The sequence below is a fragment of the Myxocyprinus asiaticus genome, chromosome 33 (genome assembly GCF_019703515.2).
Source record: "Myxocyprinus asiaticus isolate MX2 ecotype Aquarium Trade chromosome 33, UBuf_Myxa_2, whole genome shotgun sequence".
NCBI classification, from domain to species: Eukaryota; Metazoa; Chordata; class Actinopteri; order Cypriniformes; family Catostomidae; genus Myxocyprinus; species Myxocyprinus asiaticus.
This window is the reverse complement of record NC_059376.1, coordinates 7,037,247-7,060,709: the sequence shown is the minus strand read 5'-3', so window position 1 is coordinate 7,060,709 and position 23,463 is coordinate 7,037,247. Positions and strand designations below refer to the sequence as shown.

The 23,463-nt window shown below is 41.4% G+C and overlaps 1 protein-coding gene across 3 annotated transcripts in view; it reads left to right on the top strand.

Annotated features, from left to right (window-relative positions):
* Positions 1-23,463, top strand: part of LOC127424720 (1-phosphatidylinositol 4,5-bisphosphate phosphodiesterase eta-2-like) — a 253,133-nt gene that overhangs the window by 191,357 nt on the left and 38,313 nt on the right. For all 3 annotated transcript variants that reach the window (XM_051670139.1, XM_051670138.1, XM_051670140.1), the window contains 7 exons: positions 829-1,032; positions 1,601-1,721; positions 9,656-9,827; positions 17,519-17,626; positions 19,048-19,203; positions 22,851-22,949; positions 23,264-23,364. In XM_051670139.1, the coding sequence (XP_051526099.1) occupies positions 829-1,032; positions 1,601-1,721; positions 9,656-9,827; positions 17,519-17,626; positions 19,048-19,203; positions 22,851-22,949; positions 23,264-23,364 (961 nt within the window). The remainder of the gene's footprint in view (positions 1-828; positions 1,033-1,600; positions 1,722-9,655; positions 9,828-17,518; positions 17,627-19,047; positions 19,204-22,850; positions 22,950-23,263; positions 23,365-23,463) is intronic.

Sequence of the window (23,463 nt, the reverse complement as noted above, 5' to 3'; positions counted from 1 at the left end):
TGGCATAATGTTGATTATCACAAAACAATTTTTGACTCTTTCCTCCTTTTCTTTAATAAAAAAGCTAAAATCGAGTTTACAGTGGAGCACTTACAATGGAAGTGAATGGAGCCAATTTTTTGAGGTTTCAAAGGCAGAAATGTGAAGCTTATAATTTTATGAAAGCACTTGCATTAATTACTCTCTTGAGCTGTAAAGTTGTTTAAATCACCATTTTAGGGTTTACGGCATTACGTTGTCATAGCAACAAATTTGTAAAATTGGATATAATTTACACAGAAAAGGTTAGTAAGTGATTTCATCACACAAAAAAATCATGTTACAAGTCTTGTGGCTATAATTTTGAAAAAGTGAGTATTTTAACGTTTACGCATTGGCCCCCATTCACTTACTTTTTACAAAAAAAAAAAAAAAGTGTATTAAGACTAAATCAAATTTTATGGTAATCAACATTTTCCCACAAATGCTGTCAAACGAGTTTAACTTGCCTATTAACTTGAACCAAGAATATTAAAACCTTTGTAGAAAATGTCAGATTTATTTTATTTACACTGAAACATTTTTGAATGTTAAATGTTGCTAGATAACATGATCATCAGGTTTTGTTCATGCCAACTCGAGTGTATGCTGTTATTAATGCAGATGGAGACTTTTCCAAATATTGAAACTTTCCACTCAAATTATTTTGCTGGAAATCTAAGTTGTAAATATAAGTTGGACAATAGATGCATTTTCACCGTAGCCTCAGACTTTTGGATCCCCACTCTACTGCATGTGCATTTGTGACAGGAATTCACAATGAGCTCATGCTCTAACTGTACATCACAGGTTTTACGAGTTACATGCGCAGTCCTGCGGGTGATATCTTCAACCCTGAGCACTATGAGGTGAATCAAGATATGACTCAACCCCTCAGCAGCTACTACATCGCTTCCTCACACAACACATACTTGATGGGTGACCAGCTCATGTCTCAGTCACGGGTGGATATGTATGCCTGGGTTCTGCAGGCCGGCTGTAGATGTGTGGAAGGTGAGAGCAGCCTGTCTGTAGTGCTTCTAAACAAACCAATCACTGCATGTGGATATACACATTCTGTGATCTAAATGAGAATCGAAACTATGTGCATGATTTACTGTATATATGTGTTTTACTGTTCTTTAGAAGTACTAAACTAAAGTTTGTAAGTAAAGCTGATAAAAAGCTGCAGTTTTAAGTTATTAACGATGAATGCTAGGTAGAATATTAGACTGATAGATATAAAAATAAAAAATCTTTCAATCTGTTTGTAAATTTAAATGAACTCATAGAGATGTTTTTCTCTCACATTGTCTTAAGATATTATTATTTTCGTAACATTTTACTTTTAAAGCTGCAGTGTGTAATTTCTATTCCACTGGTATCACCAAACAGAATTATGAAAATAATGAAAGTAATTTTCAAACTGGCTTACAGTTGACTGTAATTAAAACTAGGACTAAAAGTATTTTCGCTTCAAGAACATTACACACAGCAGTTTAAATGTTAGCAGCAGAATTCAGATATTAATAAAGAAAATAAAGGTATACAAACCCTTTTATTCTTTTGAATCATCTTTTAGTGGACTGCTGGGATGGACAGGATGGAGAACCAATTGTACATCATGGCTACACACTGACCTCCAAAATCCTCTTTAAAGATGTTATCGAGACCATCAACAAATATGCATTCATCAAAAACCAGTAAGAAACTTCTGATGTTTGATATTATCTGATGGCAATCAGAAAGAAGTTGTCAGCCAATATCCTTTATATCGACATATCCGATGAACCAGGCAATATTTGGAATTGTTAAAATAATTTAATTTAATTATATTATATTTATATAATATAATTCATATTTTTATTAAATTTTATATTTTCTAAAAAATATTTGTGTAAATTATACTTAAGAAAATATTATATTATGATATGGTAACGTGCTCAACAAGCCACGTGATAAGATGCGTGGATTGACGGTCTCAGACACGGAGGCAACTGAGATTCGTCCTCAGCCACCCGGATTGAGGTGAGTCACTACGCCACCATGAGGACTTAGAGCGCATTGGGCATTCCAAATTGGGGAGAAAAGGGGAGAAAAAAAAAATGACATACAGTAGTCAGTATATAGCATATCAGCCATTAATAAACCCATATTGGTCGACCATTATTGGACATCATGGGCTATTGCGAGAACTGTTAATGATGTACTATGGTAGTGCAATATTTGGCACTGAATATTTATGCCCATTTTCTCGATTTTTTTTTGCTTCAATCTGAGAGAACAACTGTAAAATTTTCCTACTCTGAAGTCTTACTTTCCTGACAGGCAGTGAAGGACCCTCAGTGCAGACCAGAATAGCAGTATTGAAGTTTTGTTAGGGTATTTTTCTCACGGCGCCCTGGCGAGCAGAGGTCTAGACCATGTGAATGTGTGTGTCCTCATGAATGTTTCTACTTGACTTCCTCCCTCTCTAAGATTTCCTGGTGTTGCTGTTGCTAAAGGTGATAATCCAATAAGGCCACCTGCTGTCAGGGTTCCTGAGGTTGCAGTCAACTGAAAGCTATTTTTAGATGCCGTCTCTGAACATCACTTATATGTCAGATGTGATTTGTGACTGTGTGGCTTGCCATATTAAGCTCAGTTTATGAATAAATTGCAACAACGGTAGGACAGTATAAAGGGGTTAGATGGAAAGGAGGAGGCAAGAACCGGCTTCATAATATAAATAATAGTTTAATAATAAACAAACAAAAACACACAAACATAAACACATACAGGGCAGCTGCCTGTAATTCTCTCTCTCTCTCTGGAACTGCCATCTCCGGTCACCTTTATCCCTCACACGCTTCATCAGGCTGACTCCGTGCTACAGACAGTGCATTTACACAGCAGTAAAAATCTGTCATAGCCCTTTTCCACCAAAATGGCGATGGTTCTCGTGCTGAGCCTGTGCTCCACTGGTTCACGGCTTGGGCAATCTGGAGCCTATCATAAACCAGCTGCGATTTCCACTGACCTGAGATCCGAACGGTGACATACTGTCTACGGGGTAGTTTCACGTGACTACCTCAGGCATAAACAAACATGGCGCATCACAGTGTTTTTATACAGCTTTTACTCTTGTTTTTGAGGGCATATTTAAACATACGAATTAATACAATCCATCGTTATTTCATTGCTCAATAAGATTGTCAGAGACGACATCTACACTAAAGACGACAGATAATGTAATTACATTATATTGTATGAACTGTGGCTTAACTTGCTAAGTTCTGTAAACTGTTACAGTGGAATCATTATTAATATTGGTGTAGCAGATGGTTGTATTTGGATTTTTGCCATAGCATACAATATTATTGATTGTGAATCCCACCGTTTTACTTAACAGATAGCAGCGATCTTCCAAATGTAGTGAGTAGCTGGTCAAAAATCCCTTTACAGTACAAAACAATGCACAAAATAAGGTGACAATAGTGTAAGTAAAGTGAACAAAGTTGGCAAATATAACAACTTACTGAGATCAGCTGCAGAGGACACCAGTGATTCACTGTTTATGACGAGTGTTACTAGCTGAATTCAATGCCCAGTTAGTTAGCAAGCTGGTTGGTGTCCGAGTCCAAAAAATTCTTGCTCCGTCCACTGTCGCTTTTGCTTATATCCTTCTTATGGTCCCTGTACTCCCTTAAGTGTTTTCATTTTGTTTATGATTTGGTCAATTGTCCGATTGAAGGCAGCGTGCATTATTTTGTGCTGTATCTTCATTCTTGTAGAGTATTTTTTCCTTTGTGATCTCTCTAGTTTATCTCGGATCTTCATAAATACCATATCACAAGTAGAGCACTCATTTCGTCATGTTACCTGAACACTTTTGATGTCTGATAATTTTGTGGGGTTTTTATTGTTGTTATAGAGCGAAGAAGTACTCCTTGCTGCAGACGGTAGCTACTGTTATTGTTTGGGAAAACTTTACCATGGTGACGAAACATTATACCACCCTCCGTCCCCTGACATAATAGGTTCCTGCGTAGAGACCAGCAAGCTTTTGGGGCTGGTGCGGAACCTGGTTTTTGGCCCCGGAATGGCCTTTTCTGCGGTGGAAATGCGCGGAACAGTTCGTGAATTTGCAACAGCCCAGGAACCCACACCCGAACCATGTCGATGGAAGAGGGCTACAAGTCAACAGTAGCTATTTATTATCACATATGGTAAAGGTGATAAAAACTGTCTGTTTATTACTGAAACATTTTTTCTCGTCTAATGTGGCATATAATGTGAAGAGACAAGAATGCAGCGTGCAGTTCATTCATGTCTGCTTTATTCAGAATACTGTTTGTTATGATACCTTTAAAATATCTATACTGTATGTAAATGACACCTGTTATGATTGTCTAAACCCTTGCATGTGAATTGAGACGGTGATATGATAATAACCTAATGACTGTGACTAGGACTGGATATTAATACAGATGTCCCGGTTTGATTCGTTTCCAATTCACAAGCTTTTGATTCCGATTTCTGTATGATTTGATTCAATTCTGATTCATTTGGGTATATTTCAGTTATAATATCCATTTTGCGTACATATGAAAGAAGTTATCAGCTAATGCTGTAAATTATACAGGGAACCAACCTTTTAACTTGGAGCATTATGAAAATATAAACAGGGCCCAAAATATGCAGTTCAGTTGTTCAATTGAATGGTTTCAGTTATATTTTAAAACTTTATAAATTTGTTTATTATAGAAAATGACAATAGTCTGAATGAATATTAGTGTTATTATACACATATAATCATGTCATCGGGGGCTGAGCCCTCCTAAGATTGAAATCCTAGAATCACCCCTGACGTGGAGTTTTATGAAACATGAAACTATGTAGGAAATCAGTCAATTATACAGTTTGAGCTAAAAAATAAATAGTAATACATAATTTGTATAGGTTTTTAAAAAAAAGTTTTTAAGGGTTGGATAAGGTAGAAATAGTGTCAGGTTAGGGTAGGTGAAAAGGCAGGATTCAGATACAGAAATTAGGATGGGGTTTACAGTCAATAGTCCAGGGCAGGCGAAGGGAAAACTGGCTGGGCTGGAGACACAGGGCTGGGACAGACAGACATCTGGTAGGGAAACATTCACAGGAACATCCACAACGAACTGGCACAAGACAAAAAATACAATGGGGTTGAATAGGAAAGAAAACGAGGAAGGCAGGTGAAGCAAATTAACTAATAATGATTTAACAAGGGTGCGGGTTAAGGACGAGAGACAGGAGAGCACATGGCAAACAACTGAACAAGAACCATGTGCTCACACCAAACACAACAGACAGGAGGAGCAAATGGCAATGAGGCCATCACTGGCCATGTGCTCAAACAAATACAATGACAAGACAATTGGGCACATGGCAATGAAGCCACCATTAGCCATGTGCTCAAACAAAAGACAAGACCAGACAAGAGCACATAGCAAGAGAAACACGAAGCCATGCCCTCTCAAAGACAAGATATGGAGCATGAGTGTCCAGATACCGACTCAGAAACAAGACCGAACCAGACCAAAGAGTCAGGATCCAGGCACCATGCTCTGAACATGAAACACAGACTAAACAGAAGAGCACACAGCAAAGAAAACAACCAAAAACATGCGCTCACGCAGAGACACAGAACATATGTGTCACCACAATAAACATGACTGACAAAGGTGACAGGATCCTGACATTACCCCCCTCAAAAGGATGCCTCTTGGCGTCCCAAAAGGGGAACATCAAACACAAAACAAGACCAAATACAAAAACAAACTAAAACAGGCTGGAAACACAGACAAAGCTGAAACAGACATAACCAGCCAAGGGAGGGAGGGTGGGGGAAACCAACGGAGGTGGTACAAAGTAAGGGGCAGGGTCCGGCGGACTGGAAGGAGGGTTCATGAAGGATGTGGGGTCCGGAGGCCTGGGATGTGGCACCAGGTCAAAGTCAGGGTAACGGACTGGGCGGCGGCCGCTGGACAGGAGGCAGCGGACTGGGTGGTGGCTGCTGGATAGGGTTCAGGAGGGAGCAGCTCAGGGGGAAGAGACGTGGAAGGCTCAGGGGTGGAGCCGTGGCAGGCACAAGTGTTGGCTCGTTGACCATGGGAAGTGTGGGCGCTGGCTGCAGCAGGAGAATGGCCTCCACGGCCGTGGATACTGGCAGCGACAGGGGAACGGCCTCCTTGGCCGTGAGCTCTGGCGGTGACAGGGGAATGGTCTCTGTGGCTGTGAGCGCTGGCAGAGGCTGGGAAGAGGCCTCTGTGGCCGTGAGCACTGGCAGCTGCAACTGGGGAATGGCCTCCGTGACTGTGAGTGCTGGCAGGGAAGGGGGAACAGCCTCAGTGGCCGTGGGCACTGGTAGCGGCAAGGGAGTGAACTCCGTGGATGTTAACACAGGCAGTGACAGGGAAACGACCTCTGTGGTTGTGGGCACTGGCAGTGACAGGGGAACAGCCTCTGTGGCTATGAGCACAGGCAGTGACAGAGGAACGACCTCTGTGGTCATGCGCACTGGCAGTGACAGGAGAACAGCCTATGTGCTATGAGCACAGGCAGTGACAGAGGAGCGACCTCTGTGGTCATGGGGACTGGCAGTGACGGGAACAGCCTCCGTGGCTGTGAGCACTGGCAATGACAGGGGAACGGCCTCCGTGGTCATAGGCACTGGCAGTGGCAGGCGAACAGCCTTCGTGGCTATAGACGCTGGCACGGCAGGGGAACAGGGGTCAAAGGCGTGCCTAAGGGTTTCATCTCGCATTTGCTCCAGAGGGAAATCCCCTGCAGGGAATCTGCGGCTTCCCCCTCCCTTGCATCATCCTGATGTGGAGCTGATGTAGATGGCCATGGCACTGCCTCCCCAGCCAGCAAATCGCCCATCACACACCGATACACTTTATTACATGACCCATCCACACAAATTCCCCTCAATAAAGTTGTAAATTCTGGCCAATTCGTACCCAAAATTAGTGGATGGGTGAGGCGGGGACTAACCGCAGTTTCAACACTATGCTTTTGTCCCCGAAATTGAATTATGACCTTCACTAAAGGGTAATTTTAAAAACATCCCCATGTACACACCTCACCTTCACCCTTTGGTCTGTACCCAAAGCCTCATATTGAACCAAGGTTTGGTGAATGGAGGTTTGATTACAACCTGAATCAACCAAGGCTTGGTATGTACTCCCCTTAATACTCACAGGTATCCGGTACGCTCCTGCTTGATCGAGGGCAGGCTGTGGCTTGTTGGGGATCTGGACCAATGTCCCCAGCTCCATCACCGGGCATCGGTCCTGGAAGTGCCCAGGTTCCCCGCAGCTCCAGAAGACCAGCCCAGGCTTCATGCCCGCACCTGTGGCAGTGGATTCACCAACCTGGGGAAGAGAGCAGAGAGAGATGGGGAAACTGGTGGGTTGATAGATCCCTGGGCCCAGGGAACCAGTTTAGGGGGCACACCTTTCCGTTTCCGGGGAGTCTGAACAGGATGAGGACAAGAGGAAGAGGAAGGGGAGGGGGAGAAGGAGAGAGAGAGAGAGAAGAGAGGGCTCGCCAGCCCCCTGAACCACTGCCAAGTGGTCCTCAGCCAGCTGGGCGGCTTCATCCAGCGATGCCGGGCGGTGGCACTGGACCCATTCTGCCGTCCCTTTCAGTATCTGGGTGATAAACTGCTCCAGCACCACCAGATTGACTACTGCCATGGTGTCGCTGTCTGCTGCCAGCCGTGCTGGCGGTGCTGGCTTGTCTCAGGCTCGCCTAGTCCAAGAGGTCCATCACCGGAAGCTGTTGGGCCACAAGATGGGTTTCTCCGGTCAACAGCGGCAAGAGGCAGACCGCCCACTGGTTGTTGGGTCATCCCCAGGATTCAGCCGTTCACTCGAACAGCTCGATAAAGGCCTCCGAGTCATCTTGTGGGCCCATCTTGACGAGTGTGACATGGGGGATGGCCGAAGTTGTTGCCGGGGTCGTGGTTGACGTTTCCCCCTGGGGTACCAAGCTCCACTGCTCCTGCTCTGTGCGTAGGTCCAGAAGGGCCTGATGCTGTGTTTGGTGGATGCCGGCGAGGGTCTTAATCACAACAGTGAAAACTTCATGCCTATGATTCCTTCCTTATTTCCTGGATTTCGGCACCACTGTGACAGGTCTCAGGCCAGTCTCAAGGGAAAATGAGGAAGCAGAAACCAGGTCATTTTCCAGTGCACACACTCAAAAAAAACAAAAAAAAAACACTCTGTTGCTCAATAATCAAAGTAAATGTTCTCTTTAACAGAGACAGCATCGCCTCAGGACTCTAGCTTTTCTCTCTCCTCCCCTGCGGCTCTGGCTGCGTCTTTAATTCCCTCCAGCTCTCACTGTAACACAAAACAGCTGTCAGAGATATTTTCCCATAGGTGATAATCCTAACTGCTTCTATCTCTATTCACAAACCGCCGCTCGATCACACTCCCACCACCACATTCGGTAATTCCGACATGGCATGAACGCACCAGAAGTTTTTTTCAATTTTAAGATAGATAGAGAAATAAATGGAAAAGGCAAGAAAGGGAGTCAGAGAGCGAGAGCAGATTAAAGGCCTTTTGTGGGTTTGTTTACATTTGAATTTTTTTAATTTTTTGACAATTTGAATTTAAATTGTCTTTACCTGTTTTAAAATTTCTGTCAATGAGAGTCCATGGGATTATGGGGATTTTTGATCATCCACTGTGCGAAAACAGGAAAAGTCATAGCAACCCGAGTCAGAACAGTCTGAAGGTCTGTGCCAAGTTTGGTGGATGTGGCTTGAAAGTTTTAGGAAAAGTTACTGTACAGTCAGAAATTTTGGTCCTGGTCTGTAGAATAACAGTATGTTGGCTTGACAAGCCAGTTTAATTATGAATTGAACTAATATAATAATTGCAGTGCAATTTATAGTCTATAATTTACATAAACATCTATATAACCATATAATGAGCTTGTATTACACAGATAATAAATAATATTCATTAATATTCATAATTTACATTAAGTTTACCAGTCTTTGCTTTTCTGATAAGTTCAACTATAGATATGAAAACACATTTAGAGTTTTACAATAGTTAGTGCTGTAAATAAATTCAACTTGATGCAAAATTCCTTTGACTTCTCTTCTACAGCTTTTTTTTTTTCTATAGCAAACTCAAAATAGAGTTCTCTTCAAATGAATATATCATGGTGAACATTTTGAAGATTAGCATCCAAACAGTCAATTTGTCAATTGATAGACTGTTTCCACATTAAAGCAGCTTATGCAGTGCTCTGAGGCATCGCCTCCATTGACTTACATTCAAACAGATCTCCAAGTCGACCGTACCAAGATAGTGAAATGGTTGACATATCCAGATCAGCTGAAGGCCGGTATCAATGTGTAGATATGTATGGGACTGACAGCTTCAGTCCCCATTTACTTTAATGTACTGTATGCAAGTGGTCGATGACTGAGACATACATTCTTCCTAACATCTCCTTTTGTTTCCAACAGAAGAGAGAAAGTCATAGGGGTTTTGAACAACAACATGCAGTATTACTAATCTTTCCATTCATCTGTAGTAAGTGCGTTATCATTACAGATGTTAAAGGGTATTTTTGGGCTATGTTTCTTCAGGTATCCAGTGATTCTGTCCATTGAGAATCACTGCAGTGTCCCGCAACAGAAGAAGATGGCTCAGTATCTAACTGAAGTGTTAGGTGATAAACTGGACATGTCCTCCATCCCCACAGACCCCTCTGGACTTCTGCCTTCCCCCGAAGCCCTGAAAGGCAAAATACTCATTAAGGTGACCGTCTAAACGATTTTACATCAACAAATAGTCATTTCAGAAAATAAATGGTCAGATTTCATTCAGATACACTCATGTTTTATGTCAACTTACATGACTTTAAAATATTTTTAAGTTGTCAAATTACTGTTAAATAATGTAACAAGTTAATGTAATAAGAATGAGAAAAATAGCAGTAGAAATATTTTTCACATGCAAGTGAACATTTAAAGATTGAACATGTTTTAAGATAGAAAATGTATTAAAAGGTTAACATTATTTAAAATCTCACAGGGCATTTCAAGTAAAGATTTTATGTCATTGGCGTACAGCTGACAAAAATTTTGGGAATCCCTGTATTAGATTATAATTGGTGCATAATTATTGTACATATTACTAAAATATCAGATTGAGGGTATTTTGTTTGGCTTTGTGTTTTCAATTTATTTTGTGCATTTGCTTGGCTTTTTTCCATCAGAGATGCTTTTATAGCAGCAGCAGAGGAGTTGTTAATGACATGGGATGTGATTGTTGTAGTGCAGCTCATCTCCTGTTCTTTTAATAAAGTGTGAGAGTTGAAAACTGGGCCGTAGATTGAGCAGCTCGGCAAATATGTGAGTTGGCGCTATATTTGGAAGGCAGACTAATATTCCCACTAGAGTGAAAACTGACCTGCAAACTGGGCCAGACGGTGGTATTGACAAATTAGTTGGCACAGGCTGTGGATCATCGTGTACTTGGCTACAGTGTGCCTAGATACAGTATACAGTACATGTTGCTTTATTACCAATGGTCTGTTAATGCAAACATCAAACACAGTGCTGATGCATTAAACTACATCTACACTGCACACAAGTAATGTGACTTAATTAGAAGTCTCTCATATGATCAACAAAGCTGTCCACACTCTAAGCATGCAACAATTAAGTAATATATTTATACAACGTAAAGCATATTGTGAATATTGTCACAACTAAAGGCCATAGTTAGGCATGATGTGCAGTGGAGTGACTATATTCACAATATATCATGAACTTGAATGCATTTTTGCTTTCATTAAACTACATTATAAAAACATTAATGATAGCATATTTTCATTAAAACTTTATTTTTTATTAAGAAAAGTCATTAAGTGCTATCCTTCTGCTCGAAGATACAGTCTCTGACATGAAAACTAGGTTAATAGTTGTCCCAACCTAGTCACGCTAAAGTAAAATTATATGAGTTTGCTCCTATCATAACGTACAATTTTTAATCCTGCAGAGAAAAATAAATGAACCAACGAACAATGTCATTACAGTTTTTTTATTTGTTTAACCACTAACCCAAACATAAACCTAACAATACAGTCTAACCTCTAAACCAAATCGTAAACCTAACCATGATTTTAACAGGAAAATCACTGATGTGTACCAGGAAGAATTAAAACATTTGGTTTTGAACAAGCATTCTTAATGTAATCCCTAAGCCAAACCCTAAACCTAAACATTATGATTTTAATAGGAAAATAACTTGTACTATAGAAGAAAGAAAACATCTCGGGTTACTTGACTGTAACCCTTGTTTCCTGAAAAAAAGGAACAAGATGATGCACTTGATTCAGCGCTTATGGGAACGTCTTTAGGAGTGACCAGCTGTGAATATGTGTGCAACACATCAATGAAATTGACTAGAACCTTTATAGCCTCTGTTGGTGACATCATCAGAATGCGCCAGTACCAAGGGCTATAAATAGATGTGCCACAGGTGCATTGTCAGGTATATTTGTCTGAAGAGCAGTCCTGGGACATCCTCAGTGCGGCAATGAAGCGCAGCATCTCGTTCCGCTTTTTCAGGGAACAAGGGTTACAGTCAAGTAACGTTCCCTGTCAAAAGCTACACTTAATGCTGTGCTTGATTCAGCGCTTATGGGAACGAGAATACCCACGCCGCCACACTATGGGTGTCTGGACCCCTTATGGTTGTGTAGTGTGTGCTCACAAGAACGCGAAAGGTCTCAGACATGAGCTTGTTATGTTGACTCAAGGACGTGAGAGCCCGGAGTGGCATGAACATCCAAACTAAAAAATCTTATGAATGTGTGCGGAGAGGACCAGCCTGCCGCATTACAAACATGCTGCAGAGGGGCACCCCCCGCCAAAGCTTTAGAAGAAGTGACCCCCCTGGTAGAATGAGTCCTGATGCCTACTGGCGAAGCTTGACCGTGCACCTCATAGGCAAGGGCAATAGCATCCCTCACCCAATGTGACATTGTCTGTTTTTTGGCGGCCGCCCCCCTGTTACGGCCCCCATGACAAACAAATAGTTGCCCTGACTTATGCCACCGGCTAGGACGGTGGACGTAGGCCTGAAGAGCACGGACTGGACACAGTCTGTGAAGTTTCTCCTGATCCGGCATTGTGAACGGCGGAGGACAGAAGGCCTCAAGAGTGACCAGATGTACAGTCGAGAAAGGAACCTAAGGCAGGTAGTCAGGAAGAGGATGTAATATCGCTTTTGCCATTCCTGGGGCAAAGTCTAAACAGGAAACTGCAAATCCCCAGTTCTTTTTAAAGAAGTGATAGCCATAAGAAAAAACATCTTTAGAGTCAGGAGCTTGTCAGATACCGACTCTAGAGGTTCAAAGGTGGTCTCAACCAGACCCTCAAGGACTATAGCTAAGTCCCATGAAGGGATCCTGGTTCTAATGGGAGGCCTCAGTCGCATGGTCCCACGAACGAAGCAAAGGATGTTTCCCCAGTGGCACCCCGTCAATCAAGGCGTGGCAAGCCGACAGAGCGGCCACATAAACCCTGAGAGTGGTGGGGCATGGGCCTACTGATAATTTCTCCTGCAGGAAGTGCAGAACTGAAGCAATCTGGCAGTTAACTGGATCTGCATTATGTGCAGTGCACCACCTTTCAAAGACACCCCATTTATTGACATAACTTTTTCTAGTGGAAGGAGCCCTAGCACTTAGAATGGTCTCAATAACTTCAGGTGAAAACCCAGTGTCCCTCAGTTGGTACCCTTCAGGGGCCAAACATGAAGGTTCCACAGCTCAGGCCGGGGATGAAATATTGTCCTCTGCGCTTGAGACAGAAGGTCCCTCCTCTCCGGTATCGCCCAAGGCGAGCTGTCGAGGAGAGATATTATCTCCAAAAACCATACTCTGTTCGGCCAATGCGGCGCTATCAGTAAGAGGCAAGATCCTTGTTGATGAACTCTGACTAGAACTCCCAGGAGCAGAGAAACTGGAGGAAATGCATACAGGCGCATTTTGGGCCATGTATGCACCATCACGTCCAGACCCAGGGGGGCTGGGTGACTCAGAAAGAAGTAGAGGGGACATTGCGCTGTCTGTTGGGAGGCGAAGAGGTCCACCTCTGCTTCGTAAAATCTTAACCAGATTTGTTTCACTACCTCAGGTGGAGTTTCCATTCTCCCATCGGTATTTTCTGTCTGGACAGTAAATCTGCTCCCATGTTCAGGCATCCAGGGATATATACTGCTTTGAGTGACAGGAGCTTGCCCTGGGCCCAAAGAAAAGTCTGCCGCACTAGTATGTTTAGCTGGCACGACCGCAGACCTCCTTGGTGATTTATGTAAGAGACTGCCGCTGTGTTGTCCTGATGCGGGTGGACATGGCAGCCTCTCAGATGCTGGAGGAAGTACTTCAGGGCCAGAAATACAGCCATCAACTCGAGACAGTTGATGTGCCAATCGAGCTGATGACCCTCCCATTCTCCTTGAGCTGGACGGCCACTTAAGACCGCTCCCCAGCCTGACAGGGAGGCGTCTGTTGTTAGCAATTTGCGATGGCAAGACGCACCTAGAGTGGGACCCAAGGCGAGGAACTGGGGTCTGAGCCACATAGAGAGGGTACGTAGCCCGTGGCGCGTTACCCTTATCTGCCTTCGGGGATTGGCCCTTGGATGAAATCCCCTGGCTTTGAGCCACAACTGAAATGGTCTCATATGCAAAAGGCCCACAGGGATCACAGAGGATGCAGATGCCATGAGACCTAACATTTGTTGATACTGAAGAACAGTATGATCTTGGCCTAGCCTGACTTTGCTCAGGGTATTCTGAATGGTCTCGATTTGAGCAGGAGACAGCTGTGCCCGCATCGTGATCGAATTCCATACTATCCCTAAATATGTCGTTCTCTGGGCAGGAGAAAGAACGCTTTTCTTGTCATTGAGTCTCAACCCCAGAGAAACTAGATGAGCTAAGACGACATTTCTGTGCTGTAATGACAGTTCTTGTGATTGTGCTAGTATCAGCCAGTCGTCTATGTAATTCAAAATGCGGATGCCCTGGAGTCGCAATGGAGCCAGTGCTGCATCCATGCACTTTGTGGATGTGCGAGGTGATAAGGCTAGGCCGAATGGAAGAACCCGATATTGGTAAGCTTCGCCCCCGAAAGCAAACCTCAGGAACTTCCTGTGTTGTTGCAGTATTTCTATATGAAAGTATGCGTTCATGAGATCGATCGTGACTAACCAATCGCGATGTTGAATTTGTGACACGATCATCTTGACAGTTAGCATCTTGAACTTGAGCACCTTGACTGAGCGGTTCAAGCCTCAAAGATCTCAAATTGGACGCAATTCCCCATCCTTCTTGGGAACCAGGTAGTATCTGCTGTGGTAACCTGACTCTCTCTCTGGAAGGGGAACATGTTCTATGGCCCCTTTGACCAGAAGAGATTGCAGCTATTGTGACAGTAAATGTGCTTGTTCCAGTTTCACGGTAGTGGGGACCACGCCGTTGAAACATGGAGGACGGTGAATGAATTGAATTCTGTAGCCCTTTTCTACTGTCTTTAGGACTCACATAGAAATACCTGGCAGTAGCTTCCACGCTGCCAGGTTCTCTGAAATGGATACCAATTTTGATACTTCCCATTGAGGGGATGTTGGATGTTCCATGTCCTGGGCGACAACAGGAAGCATCGGAACACTCAACATTTCGCTGGAAACAGCTGTACACTGAAACACCAGAGGCGGTGGGGAATGAGAGGCTTCGTGGGGATGTCGGAAAGGAGCGGGTAGATATTTTGTGCGCCCCGTCCCGATGGGAGCTACCCTCACAATGCTGGGCACAAGACCGTCAGGACTTCTTCTTTTTGGAAATAATGGTCCTGAGGACTTGCTTTGGAGGCCGCTGAGGGCGATGAGCCGGTCCCCAATCTTTACAAGGGGGAGCGCGACTCGCCACACTTTGTTTTTGAGCCTCCCTTCTAGAAGGACCGGGGCGAGGCTGGGTGGCCAGCAGCCCCTCCCCCTGAGTGTGGCAAGGAAGGAACTGCACAAAGGCTTCCTCGTGTTTTTTCACCTCCCGAAACCTGGTGACGACTGTATTCACAGAATCCCCAAACAGGCCGGAAGGTGAGACCGGGGCATCAAGTAGGAATACTCTGTCCTTATCCTTGATGCCCGTGAGGTTTAGCCACAGATGCCTCTCCGTGCTGACCAAAGCAGCCATTGAACGGCCGATAGCGCGAGCCGTCTGCTTGGTTGCACGGAGAGATAAATCTGTGGCTCGATGAAGCTCTGAGAATGCTTCCTCGTTGATTGTACTACCCACACTCAGGTCCTTCAACAGATCAGCCTGGTATGCCTGTAACACCACCATGGTGTGTAGCGCAGCACCAGCGTGACCTGCTGCTTGATAAGCTTTCCCCACAAGCGTTGAGGTGGTTCTACACGGCTTTGTGGGGAGAGTTGGTCTTTTTAATGAAGATGTCGAACCAGGTGAGAGAGAGCCCGCGAGTGTCTCTTCAACCTGTGGCATCATCGTATACCCCCGTGCCATAGCACCCACGATAGTCGAATATGTCGACATTGAAGGCACAAAGATACAGGAAGTATAAGGTTTCCCCCATGAACAAGTCAACTCGTCACGGAGGTCTTCAAAGAAGGGGAGAGACTGATTTTGTGTTCCGTTCCCCTGGCCACCAGACAGAAATCTATCTTCTAGTTTCAATCGTTTGGGGGTCTCTTGTTCGCGTGGACAGTCTAGCTGTAATCTGGCCACCGCACGAGTAACCACCTCGAGTAATTCCTCAACCGCTTTGTCATCATGTGAGGAACGTTCAGAGGTAGGCAACTCAAAGTCCACAGACCCAAGAGATTCATCGTCCCCCTCCTGAACCAAAGAGGCGCCGGGGCACGCTTAGAGATCACGCGAGGGACAAACTGGATCTGGAGAGAGAGCGAGCGATAGGGACGGACCCGTCTCTCGCTCCTCAGCCAGATCCATACGCGAGCCCCATGATGGAATGGTGGGTGCTGGCTCTTGGAAGTAAGCGAGATGAGCGTGCAGCGTCTTCACTGTGAACAGCTTACAATGCTCACACTCGCCTCGCTCCAACACAAGAGCAGCGTGCTCTTCCCCCAAACAAAACAAAGCTGGTGTGTGTCCGATTCAGCCATAGGACGTAAGCATGGAAACACACACCGTTTGCTTTGTTGATCGCTCATTTTTTCTTTCTTTTGTCTTTTCCACACTTGAATGACAGAGAAAGAGAGTTTTCTGCACACTGCCTGACAAATCTAACTCCTATCAGAAGAAAAATAGAGAGCTGAAAAGCTGAGAAGCACAAACACATCACAGAGTGGTCTGAGGACAAAAGACCTGACGATGCACCTGTGGCACATCTATTTATAGCCCCTGGTACTGGCGCATTCTGATGATGTCACCAACAGAGGCTATAAAGGTTCTAGTCAATTTCATTGACGTGTTGCACACATATTCACAGCTGGTCACTCCTAAAGACGTTCCCATAAGTGCTGAATCAAGCGCAGCATTAAGTGTAACTTTTGACAGGCAACACTGGGTTTTGATAGAGCGTTCTTACGTTTTTAACCCCAAACTCAAACCCCAGACCTAAATATAAAGTCTAACACCTTAGCCAAAACTAAACCTAACCATGATTTTAATAGAAAAATAACTTGTGTACCATGGAAGAAAGAAAACATTTATGTTTGGAACTATGGAGCTTTTTACAGGTTATTGATCAGTCATTTGTACTGCATAAATAAATATGGAACAAGTAACCAAATTTGTTCACTGATGTTTCCTTTTAATAAAGTGTTGGAGGCTATCTGATGCCTGTATAGTACTGATCGGTTGGTCTAAAAGTTGCATCATTTGGTACGAGCCAAGTCATCTCGAACAAATTATTTTGAGTTGTTATGAGATTACGTTGGTTGGCTTCTTTGTCAAATAGCAATGTCAAATGTAAATCAAGTCAATCACGGAAACAACAGTGCCACCTTGAGTAACAAATAGCATGTATAATATGTATGTGGACACGCATATAGGATACTGAAAATTCACCATTATTGTGCATAAAAATCAATATGATATAGTAGTCATTTTTGTGAATATAGTACTCATTTGTCTTGTAATAAAGAAATAGATATTATGTGATTGTAAACTTATATAGATATTAAATAATCATATATATATATATATATATATATATATATATATATATATATATATATATATATATATATATATATATAGGTAATTTTTTTATGTTACACTGTTCATAAGAGAGAGGTTTAGGAATACTAAAGAGGTGGGGGCATATCTCAAAACAAAAAAAAGAAAAATTGAATGAATGAATGAGGTAATTGTCTTGTGTCTTTTACAGTCTGTTTTGAGCACATCATTTCACAAATGTTGATTTTAATTAGATTGTTTGGGTTTCATAGGGTAAAAAACTGCCTCCAAACATAGATGAGAATGCGGAGGAGGGGGATGTTTCCGATGAAGACAGTGCAGATGAGATGGAAGACGACTGTAAACTCATGAACGGAGATGTAAGTGGTGTTCTCCTGCCACAGTGATGTTTTACTGATTTTAGTCTTTCTGGAGAGACAAGGCAACCCCAGGGGCCTCACACTGCCAGGGGCAACCAAAGCCTCAGTCTGCATGGCCCGAAAGGGCCTTTGTATAGGTGTGTATAGTGCAAGCTGACCACTAAAGTGATGGGGGCCTCCAAAGACATTGCAATTCTCTTTCTTATATAATTATATTTATAATTCAAGATAATGGCATTATGTTGTTATATTATTATGATGTTGGCATTAAAGTCAATAGAAAGTCAACATCTATCCTATGTACTTTCTAAAATAAATCTGCATCTTAATGGTCCTAAAAAATAAATATATATATACATATATATATGTGTGTGTATATATATATATATATATATATATATATATATATTATATTATATATAATACACAACTATCAAGAACATGTCTGGGCCATATTTCAGCTATACAGTATGTGTGTGTGTGTATATATATATATATATATATATATATATATATATATATATATATATATATATATATATATATACACAGTACTGTCCAAACGTTTTAGGCACTTGTGAAAAATGTTGCATAGTGAGGATTTCTTTAAAAATAGTGCCATAATTAGTTTTCATTTTTCAATTAACATTGGTGTGGCCAACTTTGCCTTCAAAACAGCATCAATTCTCCTAGGTACACCTGGACACAGTTTTTCTTGGTTGTTGGCAGATAGGATGTTCAAAGCTTCTTGGAGAATTCACCACAGTTCTTCTATCTATTTAGGCTGTCTCAATTGCTTCTGTCTCTTCGTGTAATCCCAGACTCACTCGATGTTCAGTGGGGTTCAGATATAAATAACCATCTTGAGACAAATGTTTTTGTGAAACATCTCAAGTGCCTAAAACTTTTGCACAGTACTGTATATATATATGTGTGTGTGTGTATATATACCCTACCGGTCAAAAGTTTTGACCGGTAGTGTATATATGGCTGAAATATGGCCCAGACATGTTCTCAATAGTTGTAGAGATTCATCCTAATTGTCAAGTTTTCAGAAGTTTTCTGTTCTTTTTATTTCTACAGTATGGCTCAATCATATACACAAGGCTTTTAAGTGAAAACTGAAAGACTCATACATTTTGAATGAAAGTTCCTTTCATCTAAGTGCTCCATGTAAAATAAAGGGGACATTTTGGAAACTGTATGTTTGTCATGAATTTTTCTGTGTATAAAATTAGGTCAAGGATTTGAAAGTTGAACTGACCCAGATATTGTAATGAATGGCTTTGTCCTTCATGTTCCCTATAGAAAGCTTCAGATGCAATACAATGCTTATATTAAGAAATCAGTGCACCCATGAAGTCCACTGAAATTCACACAGCTCTTTCCCTTTCTCTCTTTCGCTCTGTCCCATCTTCCAGACATCTATGAACAGGAAGCAGGCGGAAAATGTTGCAAAGAAAAAGTTGGATAACCTCATGAAGGAGTCAAAGATTCGTGACCGGGAGGATCCAGACAGTTTCACCATCACTGCATTGCCACCTGCAGGAAAACCTCGTGACAAGTCAGCCTTGAAGGTAAAGGTGACGACTCTGCACATGAGCTGTAGTGAATACACGAGAAGTCTCATTCAGTCTGTATCAGGAAAGCAAATGTTAACTGATTTAAACACAGAATAACAGCATTTAGTGATATCTGCACTGTGCTATATGTTCACACTATTTTCTTTGTCATAAGTACTATGCACTGAGCAGGGAGCTTTGCATTATGAATGTTAGAGTAAAATCCCATTTTCCAATAAATGGCCCCATTAAATTCTGTATGAATAGGTTGCTACCACCACCTAGTGAACATTGTTCAAAATTAATCTGTTTTCCATCCCCTTCCAGACTTTTTAAATGAAGCTTTCTTTTATTATCTGTTTGCATGCATGTCTTTTACATTAATCAAGAATAAAAACCTTAAATAACATGCAGTTTATCAATGGAATTCCAGTAACTATTTACAAATGTTAATGTATAGAACCTTATTGTATAGTTCAGTGTTAACTCATGTTCACTATTGCATCAACGTATGTTAACAAATACCTTATGTAAATTGTTATCCAAAATCCTTAGCTCTTGTATTGTAAATTGTTACCCAAAATCCTGTAACTGACTGTGTCATAATCACTGTCTACTGCATGTTTCTGTGCACTAAAAAAAGAAAAAAAAAAGAAGAAAAAAAATCTTTGGCGGAACTTGATTCAGTCATAGGCATTGGTTCCACATGTTTGAAATGAGTTTTCTTAAAATAAAATTAACATGTAATCTAAACTTAAATACACCAAGTAGAGAGAACCTAACTAAACTGAGTAAACCCAACAAAACTAGACATGTTTAAGGAAAATATTAACAGCAACTCTTTTTAAATCTCAACATAACAAAACATTAAACACTAACAAGTCTCTCCCTTTGCATTTATCTGGCATAAAGACACATAACATAACTTCACCCTCATACACACATACACATACAGTCACAAACAGACACAAACACATTCCTGTACAAAACGGACATGAGAGATGTAACAAACATAACAATGTAGGGCTTTACTGGTTGTTTAGATCAGTGTTACTATCAGAAATAATTGGTAATTATTTCTGTAGTTATTAATCAATATTTAAATTAATTAATTGGATCTAACTCATTAAAACCTCATATGGGACTCCAGTAAATGTAGTGTGCTACGTTTAGGAGCAAGTTTGGTTATTAGCAATAATTAGTAATTATCAAAGATAATTATTAATTATTAAAATCAATAGAACATTGATGAGAATCAATGTTAGCTTTTGTTTTAATCCTTTAAAATCAACAGTTATCAAAGATAGTCGTTAATTGTTAACGTCGATGAAACATTAATTAAAATTAACACTAGCTTGTTGATCGTTCAAATTCAATCAAAGATAATTATCAATTATCAAAAATCAATAGAATATTAATAAGGATTAACATTGACGGGGCACCACCCTGAAATCAGGGACTAATAACCGAATATTAAAACAGTCTCAATATTAGATTGTTTTCTTAGGAAAATCGACATCCGAAGAATATTTGAATTTGAAGGTTTGAATCCGAGCACTGACATCCCGTCAGCGTGACACAGGCGTATGCAAAACAAACCAAAACACTTCTCTTTGTAATATAAACAAAAGTTTATTTATGCAGTAATATCAAATAATAATTAATACAATGCAGTCAATAAACTTCCGACTTACAACTACAAACTAAACAGTGATATGATTAGATATGGAAATAAAAATAATCCTATAACACATAAGGTGTGTGTGTGACAGTGTGTGTGTGTGTGTGTCAGTGTGGTTAGTGAGAGAGAGAGAGAGAGAGAGAGAGAGAGATTAAGTGACAGCCCGAAAGCTGATTTCGCGATAGCTGGAGATAAAGCAGCCGTGTTCTTCACTCAGAGACGCGGTTTTCGTCTCTGAGTGAGCGGGGCTCGTAAAAGTCCCTTGTTATTTGACTCTTTAATGGATGAACTCAGTTGCTGTCTCACCCGCGATGGCGAAAATGCACAACAGTCCAATTTGGTTGGACCACAATACAGCAAAACAAATTCGTGATAATTAATACCCTGAGTATTAATAATTAGCGGACATTGCGGTCCGTAAACTGTACAAGCAAAAACCTTGAAACACAAGAATAACACGCTATAATATTCTATCTCTGCCCAGATGTAAACCTCTTACTTGAATCGCATGAGGACGCATGAGGTAGAATGTGTTTTCCTCCGTCCTTTAACTTTGACCCGGTTCCTTGAGGCTCGTGTGATGATGAGAGGTCGTTTCCTCGTGCTGTCGGCGCCCGGTACAGCTGTTGATTCTCAGAGGACGGTACGGCTGTTTATTCTCGGTGGGCTGGCGGAGAACTCAGAAATGTCGACTTGATTGAAGATGGAAGAGAAATCTTTAATCTCTTCACTTCTGTAGGCCAACGGATGAAGATGCGAATTGCTCGGCGGTCTCCTTCGGATCCGTTAGAGTGTTCGGTTGAACACAGAGTAATCTCAACTCGTCCAGCGAGATGGAGATTGTATGGCTACAGTTTCAAGTCGGACATTACTTCCTTATGCCACGAGGCTGCACCGGAGAGCAGCAAAAAGCTACGTCCGTATTCGGTGAACAAAGTCGCTGGAAGCCACTTTGGAAGCATTTCAGAATTATTTGAAGTCCTGATGATGTCATGTTTGAGGGACGTTCTGTTGTGTGCCTCATCCAATAGGATTTGAAAGCTCGTTCCATTAGAGGGCAAGGCTTCATGGATCTGTAGTCTGTTTTGGACTCCCTTTGTTTGATTTTGGCACGATTTTTATCAGTACAACATCTGACTTAGAAGGAGGGGGCTTGAGGAATGTTTTTTATGACTGTTAGGCCTGCCTTTGTCTTCTATCTGAATACATGAGGCCCAACAACAAATAAACTAAAACAAAGGAACTGCTGCCTAAAAGGGGTGTGAGAAGAGCAAAAGTTTATGCACACATTAGTCTAAATAGGTCTTGGAAGAGGAAATTGTCTACATATTACCCTGCAGCTATCTGATGATGAACCAGCTTGCAGCATACTCACACAATAACATTTGGCAGTCCATGAGAGTATATAGAATATATTTAGCTTAAAAACCAAGTAACGATGTATTGATTTTTTGTTGTACAGTTGTTTTAATGTAGTTTAGTTGAGAATGAATACGTTGGTTTCTTAAATTTAAACCACCAAGTTGTATTCAGCAGTTATTTTAGGAGTATTAGGAGTATGAGTATTAGGAAATTCATTCAAATTACTAGTAATTCTCACATTAGATGTTAATATAAATTTTATATTATGTTATATTTAAATAACATTTCACAGAAATGTTGATAAAAATAAAAAAAAATCACAAAATCACACTGGTTTTGATGTAGTAAATGTCAAACATTTCGAGTGAAGAGTGATTTATAAACTAAAATTCCACCGGGTCAAAATTGACCAGCGAATGGAAAAGGTGTATGCAGATTCTGTGTGCAATAGGAGGATCAACATTTACTTTCCTTATCAAGTCCCATGCAAAGCATCCTGGGAACTAGAAATCCCCTGCCCAGTTTCATGGTGATGATTTTCAACTGATGATAGTGAAAGTATTTTATTATTTTTTTTATTTTAGTTTGCTGCAGTACAATGTATTTGTTTTTAATTCAGGGAAAGCATGAAGACAGCATTGACACTGGAGATGAGGCCAATGTGGGAGGCAACAAGCATCTGGCCAGATCTTTCATGGGGAGCTTCTCCAAATGCAAGGTAATTTTACATATTGTCCATATGCATACATACACAAAGCAACAATATTTCCCACATATTAGGTTTGTGTCTTGTAGGTTCTTAACTGGTTTTGCTTCAGAACACAAACATTTTGCAAAAAATAGTGTGTGTATATATATATATATATATATATATTAAACATGAAAGTTATTAGTATTACCATAAACTGCATTGACCCAATGTAAAATTATTAACCTGACATAGACTGAGTAGGAAATTTGTAAACACAGACATGTACTTTGTATTGTAATGTATTATTAGTACATGTCCTCACCTCCACCTGTTTGGTGTAGAAAAAGACGAGCAAGATGAGAAAATCCCCCAGTTTGGAGGACACAGACACCGATCACGAGAGCTCGAGTGGGGCATCTAAAGGCCCCCCGCATCACAGCAGGTAACACTGGATTTGATCATGACATGTGGATTGTGTCTGTTGTTCAGAATATATAGTAATAAATGTGGTTAAACATTTTGTGTGAATATGCTTCAGCTT